Source organism: Acipenser ruthenus, chromosome 5 (assembly GCF_902713425.1).
Source record: "Acipenser ruthenus chromosome 5, fAciRut3.2 maternal haplotype, whole genome shotgun sequence".
In the NCBI taxonomy this organism is placed as follows: Eukaryota; Metazoa; Chordata; class Actinopteri; order Acipenseriformes; family Acipenseridae; genus Acipenser; species Acipenser ruthenus.
This window is the reverse complement of record NC_081193.1, coordinates 73,621,596-73,637,161: the sequence shown is the minus strand read 5'-3', so window position 1 is coordinate 73,637,161 and position 15,566 is coordinate 73,621,596. Positions and strand designations below refer to the sequence as shown.

Below are 15,566 nucleotides of genomic sequence, written 5' to 3'. Positions count from 1 at the left end.
TAAAACCCATAGGAGAGAAAGTTTGTGCATGATGAGTTAAGAGTTATGGAATAACTACATCCACTTTCACACTGGAATATGATGCAATATAACGCCCAAATAAACTGCACACTGCAGTTTCCCCAGTAAAACTGTAAACACATATTTTGTCCAGTTTCTACAGCAAAAAGTTTAATAAAATAAACAAAATCTCAATCAAAGCATTCTTTTTTAAATGCCTGCTCTTGGTTACGAGACAAGGTTCCCCCCAGAGGAGTTTTGAACAGTGGTTAATATGTAACTACCCTGTTGATTTATACTGAATTCACAGAAACTCATTACCACAGGTTTCATTTGCAGTTGGACCATTTGGCAGCAACCTGCTGAGTGCAGCAGAAGCTAGAGAGATGTGACCCAAAAAGAATCTGGCTGCAGGACTTGCTATGTACAGTAAAATCTTGCTTAAATGCCACATCAGTATAAAAGACCACCTCACAGTTAAGGCCATGTTTTCAGTCGATGTATTGGGGCCAAATGTATCACACCTCTCTTAAAATTACACCTCTAATAAGACCAACATGCAGTCTTAGAAAAACAAAACATTAAAAAAATCTTCTGAACACATGGGTGCAACATGGTGCAAGTCATGTTCACAACTGATATACTTTAGAAAAAAAAGAAAGCCATCTATTAAACTGAAAACTAACAAACTGTGAATTCAAACAGTTTGTGTTAACACTAAAATAAATCTAATGTGTTAGAATTAGGGGTCTTAATCTTGACATTTTCTATTGATCGATTAATCATCTGACCTATGATCGATTCATCATACATTTGCTAGTGATATGAAATTGTAATGAAAGGCAATTACAAGTAATACAAAAAAGTGTTAATATCATGCTATTTACTGCAAATGTTTCACAATGCCAGCAATGTTTAATAAAGATATATTTTTACTTGCATGTAATTTGACAGTTTTAAAATATTTGGAGACTAAGATAATGCAATAAACTTAGTACTGCCGTGAAAGGAAAGCACTGATGAGCAAGTGTGGCAAGTTGCAGTCTTTTTTTTCTGAGATATAGTGAAATATTGGGTATACCTTGCTGCTGCCCTTTTGCAGCAGCAAAAGGTATACCCAATATTTCACTATATCTAGAAAGTACCAAAGACATTGTTTATCCTTTTTTTAAGATACATTTTTTCCACACTGTTTTTTGATACCGCATTCAGGTAGACAAGATAATATTGATCAACTGTTTTTTAATCAAAGCCCACAGGTGTGACTAATCATTAAATCGGTCAAACCACCTCATTAAAATACATTCTGTACCTTAATAAGGCCACATTTTCTGGGACCCTTGACTAGCCTTAGTAGCGAGGTTACAGTACAGCGTACTTCCAAATTACTGATTCGACCTTTCTAAACAGAGGCATGGTTACAGCTTTATATTCAAATAAAGACATCACAAAAGAAAACAATTAGAAACATACTGCCTTCTGAATACAGTATTCAAATAATATACAGGATCCGATCCCTTGTTTCTCGTCAAAAGGATTACAATAAAAGCCTTACCTTTTGTAGACTAGTAGGGTTCAGTTGTGTTTTGTCTATTATTTTCACAGCAACCTGGAAGGAAAGGAAGATTTATGAAAAAAATAATGCAAGTCCATTTATTTGTTTAAATGTCCTTATTAAATCCAATGATCAGGCTAACATGTAGAACAGAAGTATTTTACAAAATTATAAAACAGTCAATTTACATTTTATTTTAGAACACTGATTTTATTGTAAAATATTGACAATTTTATGCTGCAGCTTTCTGTAATGTATTATGTACTGGGTTTTTAATCATTTTTGAATTATTATTTCTAACAAGTTTGTTTTTGATATTTATAAAAATTGGTCAATAACTCAACCAAGTTTCAGTAATTTCACAACACATCTTTGGAGAAAATATCCACACACTTTGCTGCACACTCCAGTTTAAATAAAAATTCCAACCACTGCTGTTTCAGAGTTGGCTAAGAGAGATTTAGTCATACGAAAGCACAATTAAAAAATTATGTTGAGCTGGGGAAATAAATTGTGATGAAGACTGCAGAAGTGGTGGATTACCATTTAGAAGTAAATTATAGGGAGCACTTCGACATCAGACAGAAAACATACACAAATATTACTAGTATTAGAATTATTACAACAGTTTAACAATACACAGCAACAGTTCAATATGTATTTGCACATGTATTTGATATGTAATAAACTATAAAAAAAATGATTCATCATTCTGTATGGTGGACAACAAGTGGCTACTGTACAGTGGTTTTGGTCATCCTTAGAAGTCTAAAAAAGTTTGGTAAAGGTAATAAAGAAAACTCAGGTATACTGGCAGTGTTGGGAGACATTGGAAAGTATCCATTACCAATATTCAGGCAGTATTATTGGATTTTCATCTTTCACACCATTAACTGGCTATCCATCTTGCAGCTGGGTTTGTATAGGTGGCTTCCAGGTGCAGTTAAAGGTAATTAAGAAGTGAGCTAATCTTCTCCCTTTTTAAAAATTTCTTGACAGCAATTTTAATTTAGTTCTTAATCAAATAAGACAAAATTACACTCCCTTTCAGTACAGAATTACTTCTCAATCCAGTATCCTAGTTAATAAAAGTATTTGCCCTCTCAGAAACTGAACTCTGTTCAGATGAGATTAAACAGGTTTTTATTACGCTTAACACATGACTAGTGTCTAGCATGTGTATCAGCATACAGTTATTGGAAGCAGGCTGCAATTACTCACCGTTGTTACTGACAACCTACCTGACCTCCTCGAAATGACTGGATCAGCTCAACTATCGCAATTTCACCATAAGGATGAACAATAAGGCACACTTGCGGGTGGCACAATACTAAATGATCACATCCCTAAGAGTGTGCAGTCAACTATTGTATTTATTATAATGCTGAAAAGCAGATATAAAGGGAACAAAGCTATGAACATATCAAATAATATTGGACATTTTACAGAATGTATTTGATGGTTTTAAGGTTAGAATTCAGTTAAAGGTTTAGGGTATCTTTGATTATATATATCAGGCTTAACATATTTATAATTACTCCACCAAATATGCCAGTTCTAAAACATATAATGGGTTTGACATTATATCAGCATAGATTTCTATGAAATACTTCACTAAAATAACCAGGATCCCCAGGGTTAACCTTTAGTAGAAGGTTAGAAATAAAAAGCCACAGCCTCAGGTGGAATGTTTAAAAGACTTGATCAGGTGTTTGAAATTATAGCAACCCAGCTAGACTGTTAATTTCTCCAGGGATTGTATCCATGCATAAAAATGAGTACTATAATACTGCCAAAATCTTGTACTTGTGTTTGGAAGTGATGGGACTGCTGTTTGGCACACACTTATAGTAAACTATGTTATTGTACTCATACGATTAATTGTAATACACCTTCCAATGTCTGCAGACAAACTACCATAAAGTCAATTTAGTCAACTAGCAGACTAGCGTATATTATTCTGTTTTTTTTTTTTTTTTTTGAGCGGGGTATTGCTGCAGAACGAAAGATCCCACAGCGTAGCTCTCGCAGGATAGCTCACACAGGGTAGTGCTGCATGCGCAACTCGTAATAGACGTCATCATTATATGCTACAGCCCGATCACATGAAGGGTGATTAATTTAGGTACTAAAACAAAGTTTATTTCATAACAAATGTACTGATCGAAGGTTTGTAAGAACCTAGGCCTCCTGAGGTTAAAGGCTGCACATCATAATTGGCAAAAAATATATACAGTACACATGATGCAGCAATTCATTGTGACCGAGAAGGGCAACGGTACAAATGGGTAAACTGATTATTTCACAGTCGATTTAAGATAAACCATTTCAGCTTCAGCTGGCAAAGTAAAAATACTTTGTACTTCCCCACATGAGTAGCTATAGGAGGAGGCTGGCTAAGGAGATCATCAGACAGAATGAGTCAACACAAACACCTGCTGGCATTTGTTTTTCAACAGTATAGGTGTGATTCTATGGGCAAAGGGCTATCTTTTTAGTATCTATTTCAATCCAAAATGCTCATGCACTGGACTAGGAAAAAGGCAATCCTCACAGCAAGCCATTTACTCTGGAAAGGTACAGCCACTGCTATCCAAGAATTCCGCCATGACTCCAGAACCCATTTTGAAGCAAGTGTAAAGTTTGCTGAATTTGTTCCTAAAGTAATACCAATTCCAATGCAATATACCAATAAGCACCAACTCAAAAACAATAATCAAAGTGTCAAAAGTTATTTGATAATTTTCCCCCTTCAAGAAAACAAAATGGGTTGATATTTTGTATTACTTATAACCTTTAACATTACTACAACCCGTGTTGTGTTAAAAAAGTTTTTTGTATTAGTTCAGGATTTGAAAATATTTCAAATACAACATGAAGAGCTAGCCAAAACTTCCACTTTCTTGTAAGTTTTACCCGATTCAGAAACTCACCTCAACAAGTCAAAAGTATTACTACTTTCAAATTGAAACCCCACAGACTCACCATGCTGAGTTTATATTTCACTCACCTCTCTTCCAGTGAGTATGTGTCGGGCCAGTTTGACTTTGGCGAAGTTCCCCTTGCCTATGGTTTTGAGCAGCCGGTAGTTCCCGATGTGCGGCTGCTCTTCAGTGGTGGAGGTGATGGAGTTCCGGCAGCGGGGAATGTTCTGCCGGCTGCTGGACTTCGAAGGCTGGACATGAGGTTCATGGTACCCGTCGACCGACGTGTGCTTAAAATAAATAAATAAATAAATAAATAAATAAATAAATAAAAACAAAATAAGGCTACAGCACACAGTTGAGCAAGGTAACCTCTTTAGTTTCAGGGCGGTTTCCCAAAAATAAGAATTCCACTTGCACTTATCAGGCAAAATTCAGTATTCTGTTCAATATCCAGCAGTTGGGAATTTTTCTTGGCACTGTTATAATAAAGCACCCTCAATGCAGACAACAGACATGTTTCTTGCCCTTTAATACAGTATCCCATCCATCCCTGAAAACATAGAAAACACCCTCTTCATGGACAACAGACACGTTGTATCCAACCTCATTGCTACACTAAGCACCAGCTACTCTCAGCCCCTGCTGGTGAATTCAGTATATAGTACATGCTGAAACATGCTTTCTTAAATGCACACACTCAAATGAAGGGCTCATTACAATTGGTCTAATACCGTGGCTCTCAAACCTTTCCTCTTGTCTGTGGTTCTTGACACATTCTCCTCCTCCCCCACTCCACACACATGTACATTGAGACAATAACTAAATTTTTACTGTTTCTAAAAGCCTACTAACACTTAGGTCACAAGTCAAAGCAAAGAGTACTGTCAGACTTTGCCCAAGGGCGGCAACAGATAATCATTCCTAGCTTTGGATCCTTCCTTCAAAACTGCTGGTGAATCTTCTAAATCAAGTCGCCATCCCCCTTACAGTTATCAGAATACATTTACACTAAATACTAGGTAGGGATCTAATCTGCCTTTATCCAACATAATCTAAACTATTAGGTTTTACATTAGTGTAACAGAAGTATAAGGGTTGTTTGAAACAACATATGTAATGGTTTACATTAGACATTGCCCCCTCCACCCCACCCCACACCCAGTCCTGAGCAGCAAGCTTGGCTGCCAGCCTTGTGAGCAGGGGACAGTTACCCTGCATTTAAACAAAATATTTATTCTGTGGATCAGCAGCTAATAAAGCCGTTAGAGATAATGGCCGAAGTCATCCCTGTTGCCAGCTCTTTACTGGGACTGTTCTCTCGCTCTGATTGAAAAACTAGCAGTCCAGAAAAAACAATCTTCACCCGGGTGATAAATAAGGTGCAGTGTTTGGGTCGAGCAATGCAAAGAGACAGGTGAAAGAGTTGTCAGATCTGTTTAGTTAAAGGGAAAGGGAAGGGCACAGACTATTTATTTAATTGATGTTGGTAAGAACCAGCAAGAAGAAGTTCGATCAGACAAGTTAATAGACATATTTTTGTGCAACCCATGGTCAGGACCCATCAATATCAAAACAACCTGCATTTCGTTTTCTGAAAAAATAAGCGAATGTCAAAACCCTCCACGAGGGATTAAGAATAGACATGGCATGTGGTTCAGCTCTATCTAGGAGATACAATGCCTCGATGAATACTACAACATGCACAAATGTGGAATATTTGATCCTAATAGTATCCAATTGGGGAGATTTACTATAAGACTTAGAAGACTGAAACATAGTGAGCTGTATATTCTGGCATGCACTGTTGGCTGCTGGCTTCTACTATTATGATAGCACAGTACGGCTACCCTATGTTTATATGTTCGCACTGTATTGCACAAAAATAATAGGATTTGGGACAGAGAATGGAGAAAGAAATATAATGTGTTTTTAAATTAAAAAGAGCATTTCCATTCCAATTGGAAAATATTCATGGCTTTCACATGCTAACGGGAAGAGTGGTGATCAATAAAAGCTATTATTTTTTAAATGAAGCATCAGTAGTTTGGATTAAGCCACCATCATATACAGTAAGACACAAGTTTATGGAGGTCTACCCTTTATCAAAACTGACAGAGCGGAGAGGTGGATGGACAGTCCAATCAATGTTTTGTTACAGTAGTACAAGAGCCTGAAGTCCAACAAGCAAGTCTACTTTAGTAACAGCTGCTGTACCTAAAACACTCAATATTAAAACTGTCAGGACAGAAGTTGTGGCAAGTGTTTTGTTTTTAAGTTACTTCAGAAAATGATTCTGTTGTTCGCAATTAAAAAAAAAAAAAGTCATAAAAGCTCTGGACAAACAATGAAATCTAGTAATCATGCTTATGCGCGATACTTGATTTGCTCAACAACAATTAAATCTGAACAAGCCTACTGCTCTTTTTGGGTTTTCAATCCAATGGGTCTTTCTACAATAGAAAGCACATACTACAATAGGAGCACATACTGTACAGTACCTACAGTGACTATTTTATTGTATATTTATATTTAATAGTTTAATAAAACTATTGAAAGTTGACAATAGTCTACTTTTTCACTGAAAATGTTTGACAGTTTCAAATACAGAAGGTTACATGTAAAATCACAGCCTTAGTTACCATTTTATTATTATTATTTATTTCTTAGCAGACGCCCTTATCCAGGGCGACTTACAATTGTTACAAGATATCACATTATACATTATTTCACATTATACAGATATCACGTTATTTTACATACAATTACCCATTTATACAGTTGGGTTTTTACTGGAGCAATCTAGGTAAAGTACCTTGCTCAAGGGTACAACAGCAGTGTCCCCCACTGGGGATTGAACCCACAACCCTCCGGTCCAGAGTCCAGAGCCCTAACCACTACTCCACACTGCTGCCCATTTTGCAATTTGTATTCCTTTCTTCTAATGTAAAACCTGTAATTCCTGAATTAAAGCTACCAACTTTCTGAAGCCTAAACCTGAGACATGTCGCGGGGGGGCCGGTGGCGACGGTCAACCATTATTCTTTTTATTAACCCTGTAAAACTCCATATCTGTATCATGGATGGTGTTGTCGCACAGGTCGCCGACAACACCATCCACATTGGCCAGAACCAAATCGAGCAGGTCGACAGCTACATCTATCTGGGCCAAGAACTGACGATGGAGCACAAGAACAGCCGCGAGCTAGCGCGCAGACGGAAGGCCGCCTGGATCAGCTACACCTCCATCGCCGAGGTGGTCAACAACATGGGCAACAACATGACCCGGCGCGCTGAATTGTTCAACAGCACCGTGCTGCCGCCGATGCTTTACGGCGCAGAGACATGGTCGCTGACTGCGGACGACCGGCTGAAACTGGCCGTCACCGAACGGGCGATCGAGCGCCGGATGGTTGGCGTCAGGCGGATGGACCGGATCAGCAACGAGCAGATACGGCAGATGACCAAGGTCAAAGATGCGGTCGAGTTGGCCGACAAGTCGAAGAAGCGCTGGGCCGGCCACCTGGCAAGGAGGACCGACGGCCGATGGACACTGGCCGTGACTGAATGGCTGCCACTCGACATCAAAAGACCGCTCGGTCGTCCAGCCACTCTGTGGAGAGACCAGCTCCGACAAGAAATGGGACGGAATTGGATGTGCCTGGCCCGAGACCAAATGGCTTGGGTACTCCGCTGTGGTCTGCGTTGACCAGACTAATAGCTGGCGACGACTGACAGACCGATTGATTGATTGATTGAGATATATATATATATATATATATATATATATATATATATATATATATATATATATATATATATATATATATATATAGACACACACACACAGTAGACGCTTGTTAGTAGCAACACCTGTTAAGAGCAACCGCCGCTTACAAGCAGCATTTCCCTGAGAACACTTTCCTTACCGTTAGAAATCCACACGGTAACAGCAACATAGCCACTGCTTAACAGCAACATCACATCCTCAGCAGTCGCCCTAATCCAGATACCGTAAAACTTCCATTAATCACCCACGAATGCACCCAAAATATCTGTATATTAGATCTATCTATCTATCTAGATAGATATAGGGCTGTCAGTTAAGCCTCAAAATAGCAATCGATTAATTGGGCACACAAAATAAAATCGTTCGAATAACTATGATTGTACCGCCCACAGTGTCGCTCCATTTCTCCACCTCCCCCCGTGATTATTTTAATATCATTGCTGTTGTAAGTAAAAGCTTGAGCACAACAATTGAATGCGAGGGGTAATTATGCCTTGGTAGAGTCAGGAGAAAGAAAAAAAAACACACAACATTCGCAACAAGCCTAAAGCAAGTTTAACATACTACAGCGGTGTTACTAAAATATTTATTCCAAACAGATTATAGTACTGTGGAATGTAATCTATATAAACTAGACACGAGTTTATGAAAAACGTCTTTTTTTGAATTTATTTAGTGACAGCTGCAGCATCACGCATTGCATCTTGTTAATAATGTACCAAACTTCACTATATCTGTGAAACACACAATGCGGAAATCCCTGCCTAAAACAATAACAATAATAATAATAATAATAATATTTAAGGTTTTTAAGGCACTTTCTGTTTTTCCCTTTTAAATAGATGAAGGGACACAACCTGCTAAATGGAAATGTGGCTTCTCTGATTGTCCCAAACAGAGCCAGGTACCAAATTAGCTATATTTTAGATTGCTGCCAACAGTAAAAAAAAAATAAAAAAAGTTTGTTCAGCCCTTTTCTTTAAGGTGTTATATCAACGATCTCAAAACACTTGTTTTTGGAACTATGGCAGGTACTGGAAACAAAGTGGACTGTTACTGAACTTGCTGAAAATAATACAGCAAAGCCATAAGACTGCACACAACTGTAAAAACAAACATTGCATTGTTTAGGATTATAAATCAACTGCAAATATTACATACTGGTTATTACACATTCTACTAAAGGGAAGCAGAATAAACTTAATATTGAATATATTTTTTTTACATGTAAAAGGAAAATATATGTCAATTGGGGAAGATAGCTGAAGCTTATTTCCAAGCAACCATTTCCATGTATAATTATCTAGAACCAAGCAACACCAATATCCTACCCATAAACAGAATATCCTAACCATGTAAAATCAAAACTGAATAAGCGCTTCTTTAGAAACATGTACAAATGTACAGTTAAGTGTGGCGTGTGACAGCAAGAAATGCCTTTAGGAAGTTTCATTAGAATTATGAGCGGTTGTCTTTCTATTATGACAACAAAATATGTATTGTTTATATATATATATATATTAACTATACAATATTTATGGTACATTTTTAATGGGTATTTCCATTTCAACCGCAGCTCGCTGCTTCTTGAAACGACTGACATAATACACAACAGTTACCTCTTGTTTTGCCTTTAACAATAAATACTTTGTAAACCACTGTGCTTTAAAATGTCTTTGTGTTTAACAGTACAAAAGCAATGTGAACTTTCATAGTCCCACTTCAGATATCTCATTAGACTGGAGTTTCACAGCCTGGTGCTTGTAGTGCCCTACAAAAAGGTAAATGTACTGAACACTGGGGTCTGCTTGGCTCAGTGGAAACAGGGTAATACTCTTTGGCATTGACACAGGAAAAGATGTTAGGAAACAATTTCCATCTACCATAAACTTTAGTCTAAGTTGGCTCCTCACAGGACTGATTCATTTGTGTTTTGTAATACTGTATAAGCAGATTCAGTCACAACACGTAGGAAAGCAAATCTCACAAACTTTGATTGAGATGCTTGCACAGCTAAATAGGATTGGTCTGTTTTGTTAGAGGGACAGGAGCAAGCACGAATGAAAGCCTTCACAGAACTCCATTGCAGACGTGGCCCCCTATTGTTTTTTCTACACAGATCACAAAACTTGTCTAATGTCTGTATTTAAAAGAAAGTTATTACTTAAGTAGACAAATGTTTAGAATTGTGTCTATCCTGAAAACTATTTTATTTTCTCATGAGTTTCTTATAAGTTTTACCTTAAAATCTGTTTTTAGGTCTGCATTTGCATTAATTGATTGATTGTGAGTAAAGTGTTAAAAAACTACATCGTCTTTATTTATTGAAGTCTGTCTATGCAAGCGACTCGCTGCTGCTTCAGACAGTCAGTAGAGGAAAGCACTATCGGAGTCCACTATCTGGTCAATTGCCTCAATAGCCAAGTGCAAGTGTTAATAGTCAGTCCAGAGTTCAACAAAATAAATTAAACATTAACCTAGCCAGAATTGTAGCTGCGTTCATTTTCCAAATTCCAATCAGACAGCTGAACAATATCAACAAATATAACAGTTTAACCATTCATAAGGTGATCTAAAGCATTTCAGAACATACCACAACATTCAAAAACAAAATTTGAGTTAATGGCAAGAACTGCCCTTAGGTCAAGGGCAACAACCTTGCCAATTTCACCCAAGGTCGTTATATAACTTGAAAGCATGAAGTATGTACCTCAAATGGTTTCTGAGATATGGGGTGTCAAAAGTTCTGTGGTGTGGTGTGTTGGATTACACAAACACTCCCTATATTATTTTTTTTTTTTTTTACATGAGACTTTAAAACCTTACTGTGCGCCATACAGCAAATATGTAGACAAAATAACTACACAATCTTTTCCTCCAAGATTATCATTGACTTGTCAGACTTTTTCGATTACATGATTAGTACCAGAACTTCTCCTAAGACAATTAGAGCATGCAGTTGTGTACCTGCAACACATCAGTCATTATTAAAAACTTTAAAGAGCACCACTGTACAATGAGACTGCAGTGTGGAAGAAATCAAACTTATTTTGTATAGCGCCTGTATAGTGCAAGATTCTAAGCCTATTATGATGTTAGAAAACACTTTATATGCTACCCTCCAAAAAAAGTAAGTTTATTTCAGTGGTTCTCAAACAAATGGTGCAAATTCTTCCTAAAAATGCTACACATCGTATATCATATGAAAAATAAAGAAAAAAAGACATATGCAGTTCTATATTTTTCCATTTATTTCTATAATAAAGTTAAAGTGTTTCTCACTAAAATACAACAGCCCCTCTTTACTCTGTGCTGGAGCTCAACTCCCAGGCCCGTCTAATAAACAAATTGGAGACAAAAATCAGGTGTTCTGCTACTGTAGATATGCTAAAGTACATTACTAATGTATTGAGTTAAATACATATACAAACTACTTTCACTTTCCTGTTCCAACTCAACTGCGGGCTGCTATGGCCGCAGTTGAGAAATGTTGGTCTCGCTGCAATCACACCATATGACCTACAGCAAAGGTATCAGAATGCAGCAATTTACCTGTAGCGTAGTATTAGAAATACTTGCAAGATTCTAAGCCTATTATGATGTTAAAAGAAGCTATTGGGTTGGAAATGTTGATTTAAAACAATGATAATTACTCCTTCAAGAGGCAGGAAGCTGCTATTCAAATACACTAAGCATATTTGAAAGATATTTCTGGAATGGATGTAAATTTTGTTTAATGAAAAAATTGTTTAAACTATTTGATTTCTATCGGTTAACCGTTTAACCGTATTTACACTATCACACTAAATACCCTTTAAATAAATACACTCTCCACATATATTTAGTCTGTCAGGCATTGACATTTGTTTACCAAACATAAAGAGAGTCAGCTTAGAGCACAAATCCTCTTTAATTGCATCACGATTGTATCACATTGACGATGTGTGTACCGGTACACCTTTCTAAGTTTCTAGTATCTCCTTCACAGTTAATCTCAATCCACTACAGGGGACACTGGTTTCACATAAAATAAAACACCATTTACAAAAAAAAAAAAAAAATGCACGTTACCATACTTGCCCACATTTGGAAACTGTTCAGTGGGACGCTCGTTTCAGGGGAGGGGGGTCATACTCATCATACACATGGGAGGAATCGTACGCAAAAAACACTCATTATGATAACAGATGTGCCCCCCCCCCCCCAACTGAACACGACACGACCATCATTATGTCTATTAACCGTTTAAACTATTCACCCTAATGAATAGTGGGGGTTTAAGCAATGTTCAGAGAGAATTACAGAACTTTATCAACACATATTCATTACAGTTTATTAATTTATTTTATAAGCCAAAACAAAATAAAAATGGTATAGCTTTCTCTTTTTACTTTATTGAATTTAAGTAGTCCTGTAATTCCAATTGCTGATTTGTCTGGAGTTTCATGATTTCTTTTTGTACCTCAACAAATATTTCTGTACTGCTTCTACTTAATTTTTTTTTTTTTATTTAATTTACACATTTGTTAAACTCCTGTCAGTTTTGGTAAAGCACAAAGAAAACATACTAACTCTACCCTGGGAGAGTAGTGATTTAATTGCTGCAGCATACACTACATTCAGTAACGTATGTACTGTATTCTTACTATCCTATGGAATTGAATACTACCTTTCACACTTGAGCGTAAATCGCTGCAAAAAAATAAATCGAAACAGGTTCGATTTCCAGAGTCCTTCAACATTCGGAGGCAGTGTGGATCAGGTGCAAGCTGCTGCATTGTTATAGCTTCGAAGAAGAGAACAAAGTAGAAGAATGTGGGTTCACATCTGTAAAATACCACTCATTTGCATATACTTTATACACTCAGTAGACAAAAAAAATAAAAAATAGCCTAGCGGTATTTAAAATAAAATAAAAGAGGTAGCCCATTTGATCTAATTTCATTAAACCACAATACATTACACTGCAGTTTATGTTGTTTCTGAGCTGTAGTGTTTACTGAAAAAGGATGCATTTACTTCAATTCAAACAAGAAGGGAACAACTCACAAAGTCTGATGAGAGCAAATGGCAGTTACAGTACAATCTGTACCATGAAAATGAGTGGAGGGAATTTCTGTTCAACCCACTGGTAATTCTACTGATAGAAAACACTATATGGTAGGAGGTGTTTTGCTTCAACTTTTCTCTTATTTTCTGTTTGTATTGCATATCGAGATATGTATTGTGCTGCTTATAAAGAACAAGCACTGCTAGAATCAGACGTTCCAATGGACATCTCAAGAGAAAAACGCTCATGTGTGAATACAAAAATCGCTACGAAGCGGCTGGTGTAAAAAACGCAGCGAAAAACGCTGTAGTGTGTTTAGCCCTTTAAGGTTTGTGAGTTGCACACGTGCCATTAACAAAATGCCCTGAAAACCTTAAAAGAAAATAATTATAATTAAGGGTTGAAATGCAGCAAAAGGTCAATAATTAATTTTTAAAAATGGAAGTGAAAAGGTTATTGTAAAGGTTATCAGGAGGCTGTGTGGTCCAGTGGTTAAACAAAAGGGCTTGTAACCAGGAGGTCCCCGGTTCAAATCCCACCTCAGCCAATGACTCATTGTGTGACCCTGAGCAAGTCACTTAACCTCCTTGTGCTCCGTCTTTCGGGTGAGACGCAATTGTAAGTGATTCTGCAGCTGATGCATAGTTCACACACCATAGTCTCTGTAAGTCGCCTTGGATAAAGGCATCTGCTAAATAAACAAATAATAATAATAATAATAATAATGAAGCTGAAAAAAGTTGTCTTTGTGAACTCCAATAAACTAATGCTGTCTTTCACCACTCAGATAGTAGTGTGCCTAAAGCTTTGAGTGAACACAAACGGATTTATATCGTTTGTTGCATCTTCTTTAGCAGCCGTATCTATCCGAGATATATTCGGTTACATTGTTTACCTTCAGGAGTGAGGATGATTTATTTGTGCAGTAACTTACATGAGGAGCTGATAGACTTCAGCCAAAGAAGCATGCATGGTAATTTAGACGTTACAATAATGAAAAACAGTAAATGTAGTGGAGGGTTTGTACTAAAGCAGGGTCAGCTTCTGCAGGGAAAATTGAGTTTATTTCTAAATAATGACTTAAAATAATAATTTTAAGAGCAGTGACAGCAGAACACATATAAATACTTGGGACTGTAATTAGGAAGCATATTCCTGATTGCAGTAGAAAAACTGCCATTGACTAAAATTTGCTTTCAGACTGTGGCATTGAAAAAGAAATGTTTGGGAAATATATAAAATATAGGATACTGTGTTTACTGTGGTGTATTTAATATTGTAAATAACAGAACAAACTCCCTGAAACAACCTTTTTTTTTTACTGAAACAATAAATGGTTAAGTGTACAGAAAAAAAACAAAACAAAAAAACATAAGAGCTGGCTGTGTTACATGCTCTCAGACCAGGACTCCACTAACTAACACTGAGCATGGGAGCTGCAGCACGCTATTTCCCACAGTACAGCTGTACACAATTAGAGGTGCTGTCACCAATTCCATACACAACACTTCACACTATCACAAATATAACATGTGGAGTTCATTGCAGTCATCAGCTGCATAGTTTACCTATTCAACAGAATGAGGCAACAAACAAGCGAGTACTAAAATATGTTTGAGGTTGCATTCACACTGGGTCCCTTCTAACTAACTGTCTGGTTTGTTTTGTTTGAAACAATGTATCGATGTGCTTGCTGTTCACACTTATCTGCGAGCAAAGGGACCAAGTTAGTTTGGATTCAAGTGAACTTGGTTCGTTTATATGGTGTGTGAACCGGATGTTTACAATATCCTGCAAGGCATATTGAAAGATGGCAGCTATTGATGTATTGCTGTTTTCTTTATAGCATGTTTTGGATTCTTACATATTGCTGTGGAAGAAAGCACTTCACTAATTTAATTAATACATGTATTGAATGCCTACAGTAGGAGAATAATGCAGTTTACGCAATTCTGCACAGTTCTCCTACTGTTAAACAAAGTAAACGTACCAAACCATACCGATTGTGGACCAAACCCTCTAAAACTTACCCAGTGTGATCACACCCTTAGTATCAGTTTAGTATCTTAACAAGTTGTAATTTAAGCAGTTGAATACAATAGTGACCAACTTGCTCCTAAATTGGCACCCAACAATTTTTTTGGCCCTGTCTAGGTTACTGGTTAACAAAAAAAAAAAAAATTCTGAATACATAAATAGCTATTATTAAAGTTAAACTGTTTTTCTTTCCGTGGCCAATAATTAGCT

The 15,566-nt window shown here is 36.9% G+C and overlaps 1 protein-coding gene across 16 annotated transcripts in view; it reads right to left on the bottom strand.

The window, feature by feature from the left end:
• Window positions 1-15,566, bottom strand: part of LOC117402838 (serine/threonine-protein kinase MARK1) — an 86,466-nt gene that overhangs the window by 58,054 nt on the left and 12,846 nt on the right. For all 16 annotated transcript variants that reach the window (XM_059024486.1, XM_059024488.1, XM_059024494.1 and 13 more), the window contains exons 2-3: window positions 4,566-4,769; window positions 1,556-1,609 (exon numbers count right to left, since the gene is read on the bottom strand). In XM_059024486.1, the coding sequence (XP_058880469.1) occupies window positions 1,556-1,609; window positions 4,566-4,769 (258 nt within the window). The remainder of the gene's footprint in view (window positions 1-1,555; window positions 1,610-4,565; window positions 4,770-15,566) is intronic.